The sequence below is a fragment of the Prinia subflava genome, chromosome Z, assembly GCF_021018805.1.
Source record: "Prinia subflava isolate CZ2003 ecotype Zambia chromosome Z, Cam_Psub_1.2, whole genome shotgun sequence".
NCBI lineage: Eukaryota > Metazoa > Chordata > Aves > Passeriformes > Cisticolidae > Prinia > Prinia subflava.
The window spans coordinates 95,078,171-95,093,196 of record NC_086283.1 but is presented as its reverse complement, the minus strand read 5'-3'; the positions used below and the strand labels follow the sequence as shown (position 1 = coordinate 95,093,196).

General features: G+C 40.4%; 1 protein-coding gene across 4 annotated transcripts in view; it reads right to left on the bottom strand.

Moving 5' to 3' along the window:
- MAST4 (microtubule associated serine/threonine kinase family member 4) overlaps positions 1-15,026 on the bottom strand; it is a 275,995-nt gene that overhangs the window by 88,925 nt on the left and 172,044 nt on the right. The window contains exon 1 of one of the 4 annotated variants that reach the window (XM_063423909.1): positions 13,991-14,366. The exons of the other annotated variants lie outside the window; for them this stretch is intronic. Coding sequence (XP_063279979.1) covers positions 13,991-14,082 — 92 coding nt within the window. The 5' untranslated portion in view covers positions 14,083-14,366. Of the gene's footprint in view, positions 1-13,990; positions 14,367-15,026 lie in introns of those variants that run through there. 4 annotated transcript variants of the gene reach the window in all.

Sequence of the window (15,026 nt, the reverse complement as noted above, 5' to 3'; positions counted from 1 at the left end):
ATAGGTTCCACACAACTGTGGAGAGTATTTATTGGTTGACACAGATTCTTTTTTTTTTTTCATATTTTACAGAGAAACATTGTATCTTGTGCACCTACTATTTCTTTATTGTTTCTTTTTTTTTCCAGGAAAGAAATACAAACACTAGAATAACATCTATTTAACACAGGACAGGTACAGTGTCATTCTGCAAAAATCTGCTAAACTCCCAAAAGTTTCTCTAAGACTGAAGCTTGAGGAACATTACATTACTGATAGTGCTGTATTTGATATTACCTCTTAGCCACTGATGTATTTCCCACTCAGACCTCTAAAAAGAAGTTATAGTAATAACAACATCAGAAAATAATATTCTGCTTTTAAATTCTGACTACTCAGTAAGTTATACCAGCCATATTTTTGAAACAGATAACGCAGTCACTCTCTCCAAAGGGCAAATTCTGATCTTGCTATTCACTAATGTCTCCCAGCACACTTTACCACAAGCAGAAAAGTAGAAACGTGTCATTCACCAGTGCTGGAGGCAGGACTCACGCTGCAGTGTGATACAAAGCTGCATGTCACATTCTTTACAAGCCTAGCTTTACAGCCCAAGTGCCTGCAGCCACACCGCCTGGCGCTGTGATTTTTTCACATCTTGGGCTCTGCAGCACTGGCCTAACTAGCTGCTGCAGGAAATGATGATCACCTCCGAGTCAGAGCTGAGCACACACCCGGCACGGTGCTGCAGGGCACTGTGCTGTTTTGCAGATGAATCTGGGCTGCCAACCACATGAGATCATTAGAGATCATTGCTCTGAGTAAACGTAAATGCAGTGAAGCACACACTTGTGAAAAACTTACTGAACGTTCTGAAACTAAATGAACTGAATGTGTTTCGCTCAGTCCTGAGTTGCTCTTCAAGATCTCAACAAGTTAATTAAAGAAAAAATCCAATTATTTAGACAGCATTATGTGTGTTAAGCAACCCCCTGATTACCTTAAACATTTCTCCACCAATGCTTAATTCAAAACCAACAATGTCTTTTGATGGAATAAAACCAAACCAATCTTCCCAAACTAATAAAAATAAGGCTGTACACTACATATGTACAATTCACCAACCAAGAGAACTTAGCATCTCTGATAATAAACTGTGATGAGGATGATTTCAGATGAAATTTAGTATTACACAGCTATCAAATCAGGCCAAGTATAAAAAGTAGGTAAATTATATTGATTATTTTGTTAAAACGTTATTACCACTGAGGATGCAAAGAAAAGCATGGAAGCTCACTCCATTTGTTAAGGCAAACAAGTGGTTTGTGGCCACATTAAAGATTAGAAGTCAATTTTTCATAAACTAAACTAAACTGAACTGAATCATACCATCAAGATACATACAATTTTTTTTTTTAAAGTACTCAGTATAGTTCAATATGGTCACTTTACAAATTCAGTGTGCTGGCAGAAGGGAAGGGAAAAAAAACCCAATCTCTAAGTCTCCCAGCCTTAAGCATAGAGACTGCTGCCTTGCAGTGTAACAGGAGGGTACCTCCCAACTTAGTTCAAATACATTAAATCAACAGAAATTAATTATGCACTATTCTTGAAATATACATGCTTGAAAGCCTTCGTAACCACTAAACTCACCAAGTATATTAACACTATTGCAGACTTTCTATTCCAAAGTTAACATGCAGAAAATGTGTGAAAGAAATAATCTGCAGTTTTGTTTTTCTACATTACAAGGCCATGTGAAAACAGAAAACTGTAGGTGCTCCTATGTATGTCCCTACAGCCATGTGGTTATTACTCACAGCCAAAAAATATCAACTATGCTACCTACTACAGGTAGAAATAATGCTGCTTTTTGGTTGAAAATGCCTTTGGAATAAATGACAACAGGTTATAGATGCGTTTGCTCAAGATTTTATCTAAAAATAATGATGATTGTTTTCTTTGTTCTTCAACACTGTGCAACTATTTCAGACTGTAGCCTTCCTCCTTCAGGCAGCAATGGATTGAATTTAAAGAAACTCTGAAAAAATAGCCACCTTTGTCCTAAGACTTCTAAAAGAGAAGTATTTTGAGAGAAAATCTGTCGTAACTGAGGAAATCCCACATTTTCTACTTTCAAGAACAAAACCACTTGGGTCCCTCATGCAACAGAGCCCCATGGAGAGAAGCATTATTTCTAATAAATGCAGTTGTGCTACGAGTCTCCATTGCTCTCCACATCACAGGAACACAACAAAGGACAGCCTCCACTCCAAAGAGCTTACACAAGCCCAAAAAGCCAGGCTCAACACAGAGACAAGACAAACATCTCCAACAGGTTGGAATAGGGTGTGGATGAGGTAAGGTGACAGAAAAGGGTGTGCCACAATTTTTGGCCATCAGGAAGAGTAATCACCTCACTACTCATCCGGCCTATTAGCCCATTAGCTAATTTAAGGTTTCTATTTGCATCACAGCAGAATGATGCCTTAAGAGGTAATGTCCATAAAGCATAAAGCCACCATTTCTGCAGCCTTTGTTTTGTTTGGAAAATGTTTCAGGTCTTGTAACACCACAGAGGGTTTGAAGAAAAGGAAAAAAAGGTGACACTGGTCAAAAAAACTACTTCAGTACCTCACAGTCGCGACCAAGTCACAAAGACAGAAACAAATTCACCTTCTACATGAGTTTCCTCTGTTCTCTAAGTTTTTTATGAGGCAACACTAGCTCTTACTTTTGACAGACCTAGAATACCTTGCCTAATAAATGTAGAAGCTAGTAAATCAATGGGAGTTGTTATCAGTAAAAAAAGACAATTAAAAAGCAAATGCCTTAAAAGTAAAAAATCTAATACTGCACGTGTCTTATCCAAAGAACATGAAACACCACATTCCTTCCAAATCCTACTGTAATGAATTGTCTTTTAACTACTTGGACTTCAAGTGCTATACTCGCTTGTCTTCACTTATCTTGAATAGGTGTATTGGTAATACTTGCTGCCTTTGCCCTGAGGATGATTAATGTACAGTGAAATCATGAACTCCTGGTTTTTGAGTTTTGTATTTACAGTACCTTGGTATCTATTAGAAAAGTGATTTTATAAAATAATACAAATTTTGTAGGAAAATAGCTATACAGCACAAACTATTCAGGTGAAAAATCTATCAATGTATGAAAACTAGAACAAAAACTGTGTCTCTATCCTTGCTTTTGGCTGTGCAGCATTATGTACCGCCCTGCTGAGATTTCAAAGAGGTCACTATGTAATGCAGAACAACGAACCAGTTCTCAAATTCTAATCCTTCCTCTAATATTAAAAATGTCTGTAACTAAAAAATGGGGTTTTTTTAATACAACACATTGTCATAATTCATTGTGGGCAACACACTATCATAATTTTTTATCTTCTGTTACATGCATGTTTAATATGCCTATTTATATAAGAATAGCAGCACCTTTGTGTAAGTTTTTAAAAAAAAGCTTAAATTGTAACTTCAAATCATCCAAAACCTGGCAGATACTCTTTTCTACAGGCATATGCTACCCCTGCAAAGCAATGTTCAGAACAAGTCATTGTGTTAGGGTGCTGGATTTCTAATACGCACTGGGTGTTCCTGCCACATGTTCCTGTTCATACTGCATGTGCTTCACTTCACTCCTGCCTCTCTTTTTTAGCAATGATCTAGCTGATTTACCTACAAGATAAACCTGGGAGAAGCCCCAGAAATAACCCTAGAGTGTCCATTACCAAGACCAGTGGGACACTTTTGCCTCCTGCTGCACTAGACTTCCAACACCTCGGCAGGACATGTTCCTTCACACACCTCCCACACCCGTCCGTGTTCTCAGACAGTCTGTCACACCTAGAGAGAACAGCAGCACACACCTTCCCCTCCGAGTCCTTACACACATCCTGCACGCCCACAGGGACCTGAGCCAAGAACTCCCACCACACAAAGAGGCCAGACCACGCTGTCAGCTCCTCAGCCAGCCTCCCGGGGCAGGTGTCTTTCAGAAAACACGCTATTGTTCTCTCAGTATGACTTGAAGGGAAAATTAATTTTTCCATGCCGACAGTCCTTCGGACCTCTCTTAAGATTGTTTCCTTCTATTAATACCCATCTGGTGACCCTTGCACTGGATTTAGGCAGTCACAGTCACAAAGAACATACTGAACTCTTTCTGCGTTTATGAAGAGACTGGCCCAGTATCTCTGAGGTTATTACTAAGGGTAGTGTGAAAGACAACAGCATCAGCAATAAATTAGCAGTGGTAAAACACAACTCACTTAAGGAACAACTAGAAACAAAAGAAAGTTGTCCTGAGCAGTGTTAAATCTTCCAGATTTTGCTGAACTCATCAATGATTAAACAAACAGGTTACCTTATCTGGGAGGGCCAAATTACTAAATCTCTGACACTATTACTCTGTGTCTTGTTTCCTGTAGACTGTCAGAGTAGGTGATCCTACTGGTTTTCTTCTTGCCTTATAATTTATGAATCAGAAGAAGGAAATACATGATTGCTAAAAGGTAATAATTTGTAGATAATGCTGACTACTTAGGTCTGACCCACACAAGCAATTTGCATATTTTAAAAAGTAACTTAGTATATTCATATACACTAGTATGTTTTGTATTTCCTTTACAGAAAAGGGGGGGAAAAAAAGAAAAAAAAAATCTTGCTCTTCTAAGACTTGAAGAAGACGCAGAAGAAATAATGTGAAGACATAATTTTGAAACTTTAAAAAACAGAAACAAAACCCAATTTTTTAAAAAATAAATAAATAAACCTCCACGGACAACCAAAAAAACCCCACCACCAACCAAAAACCACCCAACCAAACAGGAAGTTTCATTTTTCTGTTTTGAATTTTTTCCTACAGATAGAAATCAAACCTTTGCAAAAGAGTTAACATTTTGACATTTGATGAAACAAAATAACACATCTAAGACACAGTCAAGCAGCAAAGAAAAGCTAGACAGAAGTGTATTTCCCAAAAGAACTGTTCTCCAGTTACTTGTAAATCAGAGATGGGAAGCAAATACCTCCAAAATCATCTGTTCAATCATCAAAACACGCCAGAAAGGCCAAGAATGAAGCCAAATCACCAAGCCTCGTGTAAGAAAACAAATTTATAATGCAAGCTTACTTTAAAAAAGTGTTACATATTTTCTGTGTTCATTATGAGGGTAATGCAAAAGATGCTGTGGTAAGACCTGATGGTGCAGTGACCTGACATAATCACCCTTCTGCGTGGTGTGTTCATAGACAAGGTGAACAGAGCATACTGGACTTGTCTGACTGCTTTTGCTTCTACTGTTACAGCACTTATGGAAATTCCCTTGACATACCCATGCATAACCATGAGCTGGACAGACCTAGAGTCACTCAAAAGGCAAAACTGTAAAACAAACATACACCATCTACTTTTTATAACTCCAAGAGGGTTACCGGTATTAATACAAAGCATATTTGTTAATTACAACTTCTCACTGAACAGCACTGACTGATGAAGGAGATACTAATCAAGCATTCTCCTTCCAGTTTTCCAAAACCAGAAATAAAAAACCCCATGTATTGATTTACATTATGTAAACCATGCTGAAGACAAATTCTGATAAACACCAAGACAGCTGCTGAAAGAAACATGTCTGATTTATTCTTACCATCAGTATATAACTTCTGTTTCATCAAGGACTGGATTATTAGGTTTATATTTGAACTATGCAAAATCTGTAAAGATATATTTATCAACTGAAAACTCAAATAAGGATTTTTGGTTTTTCTCAGTCAGCATGGACTAAAATCAACAGGAAGCAGCCAGTTTCAGAACTTCAACAGAACTTCACTCTGGATGGCTAGGCTCATTGATATTAATCAATACACTGTTTAATTAAATAACATCTATCTGTTACACATAATTCTGTCAAGAGAATAACCATATATACTTATATAATACCAATATATAATTAATTATAATATAGTAACATATTATGTGGATCCATGTCCTCTGATTGAATCACAACACCACAACTTCTACAATGTCCTGTGAAATTTTCATCTCTCATACTCCATTTGCTCTCAAAACTGCCTTTGGGGCCAGCTTCCCTCACTGTTGTTTAGCTATCCACAGTGCAGGAGATGCTTCATGGAGCCACTAAAAAGCCATCTCTAGGAGGTGATGATGGCACTTTTAGGCAGAATGTCACAACCTGGCTGGAAGAAAGTCCTGCCTTCCAGTTACAGAAACCTCTGTGTCCATCAGCCACACCAGTAAGTTCTTATGTTCCAGTAGAATTCAGTTTGGGTTTGAAGAGAGAAGGTTTCAGGGTTAAAACACATGCTTTAAAAATACAGTAATCTTAGAACTACCTTCTTTTGTTTTCTACTGTTGAGGTTTCTGTGTATTTTTATGTAGGAATACCTTTCCAGAACATTCTAGCATCTCATCCAAGAAGTGATAGTAACAGTAGCTCCAAAAGGATTTTAAAAGTAGGAAGCATTTAAATGAGAAGCCAATTTATTACACTCAGATTTATTAAAGAAAGTTTAAACTACTGTACTAATCTTCCCTATAATAACTTTACGACTTAGAATCAATGCTTAAAAACATAATTTTGAAGCGTATTCCAAAAAAAGGTAAACACTTCTTACAGAAATCCATATCTGATGAATAGCTTTAATAGAACAAGTAATTATCATATAAACTCCTATCTTCCAAGCATGCATGAAAAGGAAATGCCAACAAACCCAACAATAAAAGCACTGCAAGTTGTTTCACATATCAAATCTATCTCCTGTGCTAAGTGGGATTCTGCTCATAAGCTTACTACAAATGTCATACAGGAATTGGGCTTCCCATCCCAGAGAGGAAAGACTGACAAGGCACTGTTCCCAAATGCATGCAAGAAAGCAACCAGGGAAAAATAAAGAAATCCACCTACTACAGCTTCAGGTATGAGTATCTTCAGTGCCTCTTAAAACAACCACAGGTGGTAAGTACCAGCATTCATCAAAGTAACTTTTAATTTATTACCTTTCTTGAGGTGAGCTTCCAGACCAAACCAATATCCACAGAATTACTTCCAAAAAGTGCATACTTTCCCTTTTACTTAAGGGAAAAATTACTCAGATCATATAGTAGATCAAAATGTAAACACTACACTAGTTTGAATTAGTCTAGTTAAAATTTTTTTCTAGTTCTAACCTCCCCTGCCATGAGCAGGGACACCATATATACTGATACGTAAGAAAATCAAAAATAAACAAAAATATTGATATTTTCTCTCCAATCTCAAAGCAGGTAAGTTTATATGGATGTATGTCTGCCAAAACCAAAACATAACTATTTTGTCAGATACATAAAAGTTCCTTACTGACAAAAACAGAAACCATTTGTTCTACAACCAATCACCTTACTGCCTTGAGAGAAATAATGTTTTTTTAAATTCTGGAACACACTCTGGAACGCTATAATCAAGTACTAAGAGAACTGAGGGTATATATATTTTTATTCAACAAAATTATTTCAATGCTTAACAGTTCACACTGTTTCAGTAAATTAAGTAGCAACAGTAATGGCATTCCTTCAATCAACACTTTTGACTTTACACAGGACTACCTTAGTCTACCCTTCATTTAATCAAATAGATTATATGTAGGTTTGATTTTTCCATACTTACTTGGATGTTAATAACTATGTTTTAAACTAGTCTAGTTAAAAGAGACAGACTCTTTGATTGTATCTATCTATACACACATATAAAGCCATTTCCTTAGCTGAAAGCAGTGCCTCATTTGACATAATTTTAAACTTTTTTTTTTTGAGGGAGGAAAACAAAATTCACAGTGGGTAGCCTTTCAAAAATTTTTCTTTGATACATTATTTTAAACATAGGTTAAAGTCAAATGATAGATATCAAAAGCTGTAAAATTTCACTATGACTAAGGTTAGTGAATTTGGAAACGTTCAAAAGAAAAAAATTCTCTGAGAGGTTCTCAAGAGAAAATCCAGGAGCCATCACTGAATGCAACACAGCCTGCTGAATCAGGCTGAATCAAAGATAGCGAACTTTCTGATTCTCCTCAGATATGCACCTCTCCTCTCCTGCTCTCTCACCCTAGTGGTCCTCCAAATAAAACTAGTTCCTACTAAACCTCTTCTAATGACATGTAACATCACAGCCCTGATCTAGGTCTACAGCCTACAGATAATGTGACAATATACACAGAATTACTGGATGCAACAATCAGTTTTACACCATTTTCAGTGTGATTCATTTAATGCACTTCACTTAAAATGCTCAACCTAAACCAGTTATCAGTGTCTTCACATTCTAAACACAGTGGCTCAACTATGGAGTGATTCCACCTCCATAAGGACCAAAATCAACACCATTCCTGCACAATGACATGTAACAAATTCTGAGTCACAGAATGGGTGAAGCAGGAACCCGAGGACCACAGAGGCTCATCTTGTCCAGCCTCCCTGCTCAGGCAGGGTTATCTGAGAGCACATGGCACAGGATTGTGTCCAGGCAGTTCTTGAGTATCTCCAGTGAGGGAGAATCTACAACTCCCTGGCCAATCTGTCCCAGTGTGTGGTCACTTGCACAGAAAAGAAAGAATTTCTCACGCTCAGGTGGAACTTCTTGGGCATCACTTTCTGCCCATTATCTCTTGTCCTAATGCTCTGCACCTCTGAGAAGAGCCTGGTCCATCCTCTTGCAACCTATCCTTTAGATATTTATACACATTAATGAGGTCTCCTCTCAGTCATCTCTTCTCAAAGCTCAACAGGCCCAGCTCCCCCTGCCTTTCCCCACAAGAGAGATGCTCCAGACCCTCCATCATCTCTGTAGCCTCTGCTGGACCCACTCCAGGAGCTCCATGTCTCTTGTCCTGAGGAGCCCAGAACTGGACACAGCACTGCAGGGGAGGCCTCACCAGGACTGAGGAGAGAGGCAGCATCACCTCCCTCCCCCTGCTGTCAGAGCTCTTCCTAATGTCCCCAGGATCCCATTGGCTTTCTTGGCCCCCAGGACACGCTGCTGGCTCATGGACAGCTTGCTGTCCACCAGGACCCCCAGGTCCTTCTCCTCAGAGCTGCTCCCCAGCAGGTCAGTCCCAGGCTGTGCTGGTGCCTGGGGTTGTTCCTCCCCAGGGGCAGGACATCGAACTTGCCTTTGCTGAATTTCAGATGGTTCTTCTCTCCAAAATTAACTGGAAATCTACCTTGAAATCCACTTTTCTGCCCACCATTCCCAGCTTTGACGAAGAGCTACTAGAGGCAAGCCCATCAGCTGGTATGTGCAGCCACACAAACTGGTACTCAGCTTATCACTAACTAAAGTTTGAAGCTCTCTAACAAGAGGTGCAGTAGAAGAGGCAGCTCTGAACAGCTGCATGTGTGAGCTCCTGTGAGGTTAAAAACACATCTGAGCCAAATACAAGACTGAATCTCTGTGTGCTGTGCCTAGACCATGCTCCACGTCCAAACAACCACAGCTCACGAAGGGATGTCTGAACTACTACCTTTTAAATTCTCTGAGTATGAAAAACTAAGACTGTCTCCTACTGTGTCACAGCAGATATTGGCCACGACAGTGGGGGAAAAAAAAAAGAACAATTACAGCTTCTTTCAGCATATTCCAGCATTTTCCTACGCTTTTTTTTTATTTTGTTCATGTATCAACTGTCCTCAGGCTTTCTAAAATAAGATCCTTTGGTCACTTCTTAATGATCTTGACATAATTCTAATAAAATAACATTTTATCAGAGTGAAAATGAAGCAAAAAAATGGCAGTATGACCAGATGAATCCTTACCAGTCTGGCTGAAGCTAATAAATAATTCTGGCTCATTCAGACTGTAAGAAGAACTTGAAATACATTAATTGCCTGAATAAAAAGATTGGTCAACTAAACTAACCAAAATAAAAACAACAAATTCAATTTGACAGTGAGATTGTAAAACTATCCCCCTAACAGCCAGCCTTTACTGTGAATGAAATTAAATACAATTACCTAGATACATTAACATTTCACTAGGTAGTAGAGAAAACAATGGGATCATCCGTCCAGCAGATTAACTTCTAACAAAACATATTCAATGACAGTGTGTTTGGAAGCATAGATAGTCTGCACAGATGTACTTCTTAATCCCCCCCAATTCTGGGATAACAATCTTCTCTAAAGTTAATCAACATCTATCAGAATAATAGCTCCTCTTGCTTGCATGTAGGAACTAAGGTGAATGAAGAGAGTTGAAAGTCAAGAAATGGTGAAGCTCTTAAAATTACCACAGTCCCATACATTAAAAACAATACAAACACATAAAAAAGGAATACTTTTTTGTAAGTTTGAAATAATGTTTACTCTTATGCAGAAGTAAAATAACTCCACTGGAACACAGTTTCAGCTGACATCAACATAATTAAACATTGGTTTTCTTATACTATCAACATGACCACTCTGAACACCTGTTATTAAATAAACAATTCATTTATAATATACTTCTAGTATACTCCGTCGACAAAGTTAAAAACCAAGATCTACATAAAAATAAACAGCAAGCCTTTACATCGTTATTTTAACATCACTGTGCCTATGCCAACTACTAAACTAGGGACATTCAAAAGACCTGCTATTCCAGGCAACATGCTGTCCCAAAACTAACGGAACTAGAACAAAGTTTGACTACTCTGTTCTATTCTCTGTTTCCAATAGAATAATTTCCCACATTTTAAGGTTTTGGAAAGGTTATGAACTGTCATAACACCTATTTGATGACCGATGAATATTTTAATCTCATATCATGAAAGACTCACTGCCACTTCAGTGACTGTAAACAAATAAAATGAAGTTTCAACACAAATCATCTATGAGTCCACTTTGGTTCAGAAGCAACTGGTAAGTATTCATGAGTTTCATGCCTTTGGGGAAAGAAAATCCCACTCTGACTCAAAGGAAGACAATAGCACTAACATTGTTCCACTGCAACTACCATTAAAAACAGCAAGAGAAAAGGACACACACAAAAAGGATCACTGGCTTGTCAGTTTTGTAAAAGATACACAAACAAAATTAGACACAAAAGGTGCAAGTATCAGAGAGAACCAAATATGTATCATAAATCAAAGCAGAAAGTAGTGATTTTTCCACGTGAAAAGAAGTGTATCTTCTTTGTACATATTTATCCATCTGTAAACCTAGAAAGCCGTTTTCACACAGACAGAGACTCTCTATCACTCTAGCTCTCTACATGGTGGCACATGTATTTCTTCACTGTAAAAGCACATGGTATAATCCATGCCACTTACAGTATCAGGGATTTTAATAACAAGTGCCTCCAATTCATAATTGAAGCTAATTTTTCTACCTGCCAGCTCTGAAAACCTACCGCATTTGAAAGTCAGACTGTGATGCTTCCTATTCAGGTATTACTTCCCAAAGAGCTGCTGCAACTGAAATTCAGTTAAGTCAACTGTTGGAAAACCTGAAAGAGGCTACCTCTTCATTCTTTACTTCTTAGAACCTCAAAGAGATATATGATTACAACAAATAAATCCATACAAAGACACAAAATTCATAGTACTAGCAGACAATTCTCATTATCCTAGGTGTTAAGAAAAAAGGGTAGTGTTCACAGAAACAATAGGGTCTAGCAGGCCATAAAAAACTGGTAGCAGAGGTAAAAATAATTGAACAGGCAAAAAGAAGATAACCAATAGGTAAAAATGCCCAACCAAACCATAAAATGTTTGATCTTTATTTGCAAGGAGTCCCAAAGCCAACTATGGATACAGCAAGAAAGAAACGCTTCTTCAGAAGTTTTCTTGAAGCACCTAGGCATGCACCAGGCTAGACAAGTTCATAGGCAGTGCAAGTATTAAGAAAAAACCTCTCTTGGATCAGTGGACCCAAAACTTTCACTTAAGCCCAGCAGAAGATTCAGATGACAGAAGCTAAACTCCCTTCAAATGTCACTCCTTAACCTTCTCTTCAGGCATCTAAAACACCTGGGAAGCTACACAAGATGAGTGGCTACCAGCAGCACTCCTAGAAAGAAAGAGAAGGCATCCTGTGGTAAGTTAAGCTAAGTAAGCAGCTATCCATCCAGTTTTTACATGCAGCTGCAGCTAAGGCTGACTGAGCCTCTGAAGATAATGCAGGTGAGACACAGCACAGAACACATAAACCTGCCTGGTACCTTAATTAATACAAACCTATTTCTACAGCACAGTTAGGAAAACCTGTGCTGTCCCTGCTGAGTCTTATGCTTCTGACAGTTTTATTGCTCCTTAAGTTTTATATCTTACACTAGTAAATGAATTATGAGTATGGGGAGCAGAGGGCAGGTCCACCTTTAAGAAGAGAGCTGAAGAAGTGTGAGGACAGCCTTCCCCAGCAGAAATCAACAGCAGAATCTGACTTCCTACCACTCACAAAACTGAACCAACCTGACAAAGAGGGTTATCTGGGCCCATTAAGAGTAAGCAGCCTTGAAATTCTGCTGGTGACTTTTTCAGTTCACATTGCTGTGACACTGATTTGGCTACAGAGAGGGCATTAAATATTTAACATCTCTATAATACATGAAATGTAACTGCATATATGGCATGTACTATTCACTGACATACCATACATGTGAGACAATATTCAACACTGTTTTAAGAAGTCTTTCAAATATTTCAACAAACCCAGAGCACTGAATATGTCTGAAAAGCAGGCAGGCATTCAAATATATAAGAAAACCAAACCAATGGTACATTTTTATTTCATGCTTCTTGTGAGATCTATGAAGTTTCTCTCCTCCTCAACCTGCCACACAACCATACATTTATAAAAGGTATTTGTAGATCTTCACACAGTTACAAACCCAATTTGAGTAAGAATAGTGAAGACAATTTGAAAAAAAACCTCTACACATCTCAGCAGAAAAATCTGTAAGGCCTATTTGGATTCTCAGTTGATTCTGTGTAAGAGTGAAACAAGAGAGGGATAATAATGATAAAATAACTCAGCATTTTCAGCTACTCCAAGTAGGAGACATAAATAGATATTTACTGCAGGAATAGTTTTTTTCATTGATGTCAAACAGGCCATTTGTTTTTCTTTTTTTAAACTTTCTGCCATTAAACTGATAGTTGTTTTCTTACCTTTGAATAAAATTCAGACCATAAATACTTAAAGCTTAGTAAAAGCCACCTTTGCTAAGCCTCTATCCTGCTTGCTTTGTGCCACCTTTTTAGCCAGCAGAAGAAACACTTTAAACACGTTCTCCAACGTTAATACATAAGCCAATACTCAAGGCAGTTTCACAGTCAGATGCAAGTCATAATTTAACACCACACCTGGTAGGTCTCAAAATGGCATATAGGGTACTAGCGTACAAAGCTACTAACTTCTATACGTTTTTCCTTTTCGTTGTCATAGGGACATATATTTAACAGAAAGGGCCACCACGGCACAAAAAATTACTATGACACGAAAGCTTGTCAGTCTTTTGCCCATTGATGGCACAACGCTTTAACTTTTACTCAACGTTTACTATTTCCAAGCCTTCCCCCCCCCTTCCTGACAATAATAAAAATGCTACCAAAAAAAAAAAGAAAAAAAGGGCCATTCCTGCACGAACAAATGTCACGCTAGCATGTTTTAAAAAAGGTTCCTTGTGCAAACCTGTCCCTTTAAGAACACCGAACAAAACAGTCTATCTTAAGTTGTCCATATAAAGAGTATCTGTTTCCAATAACAGGTCGAATACTTGAGAGCAAGCTGGAAATGTCTTTAAGGGGAGGGAAAGGGAGGAGGGTAGAAAGGCTGGACAAAAGAAAAGATCTTATACATGGAGGCAGAGCGTCTCTTTAGGAAAACCACCACCACCAAGGGCCTGGCAAGGAGCAGCTCCAGCAGCTCCAGCCCAGCGCAGGAGGAGGCCCCGCGCCCTCCCAGGGCCCTTCTGCCGGCACCAGGAACCCAGCGCACCTGGGCGCCCGGCCCGCCTCACCTCTGCGTCCGCCGGAGCCGGCTGCCGCGCCGCAGGTGGGGCAGCGTGAAGTTGGAAAGCAGCGTCCAGAAGCTGGGATCCGACATATCCATTCCTCTGCCTTTGAAAGCTTAATAACTCGGTGCCATAGTGCGACGAGGAAGAGGAGGAAGGGACGGCAGCCCTGGGAAACGGAGCGGGAAGGCGGCCAGCCTCCGAGGGGGCGGAAGGAGAGCAGAGATAGCAGCAACCCGAACCGACAGAAACTTTTCCGTGCGGCTGCTCCGCGAGTGCCGCCCCGCCCCGGCCATTGGCGGCCGCGCAGAGGCCGCGCCGCTCCGCCCGCCCACCGCGAGTCAGAGCCCCCCGCCCGTGCCCCGCGGGCCGGCCCGGCACGGCACAGCCCCCGCGGGGCGGCACAGCCCAGCACAGGACAGCACAGCCCCCGCGGGGCGGCACAGCCCAGCACAGGACAGCACAGCCCCCGCGGGGCGGCACAGCCCAGCACAGGACAGCACAGCCCCCGCGGGCTCACAAAGAACAGCACAGGACAGCACAGGACAGCACAGCCCCCGCGGCTCGGCCCGCACCCGGCACAGCCCCCGCGGCTCGGCCCGGACCCAGCACAGCCCCCGCCCGTCCCCCACAGAGCCTCCCGCGGGTCGGAGCCGCCCGCCGGCCGCGCTCGGACGTGCTGGGAACTGCAAGTTAAGGACCAGCGAGTCTCGGTGCAGTGCTCAGTGTACGTGTGTCACGGCGGGGCTCCTGCCTCTCCCGGGAGAACTGACGGTACAGGTACTTAATTAGCGTTTGTCTCACTGGCTACCTGCCGCTGCAGACATCCGGCGTTTGCCACGGAAAGCTGGGACACCCGCCTCCTTCCATTGCCAGCTACCTCTTGAGAAAGCTACCCTGAAGCACAGGCTAGAGAGAGAGAAGGGTACAGAAAGGCTCCGAGTACCTGTCCCACCCATAACAATGACCTAATTCGTCAGGTACTTTGACTCCTTTCCGCCCTTTATTCCTTCTTTCTTCCTTTACTTCCCTTTTTGCTATT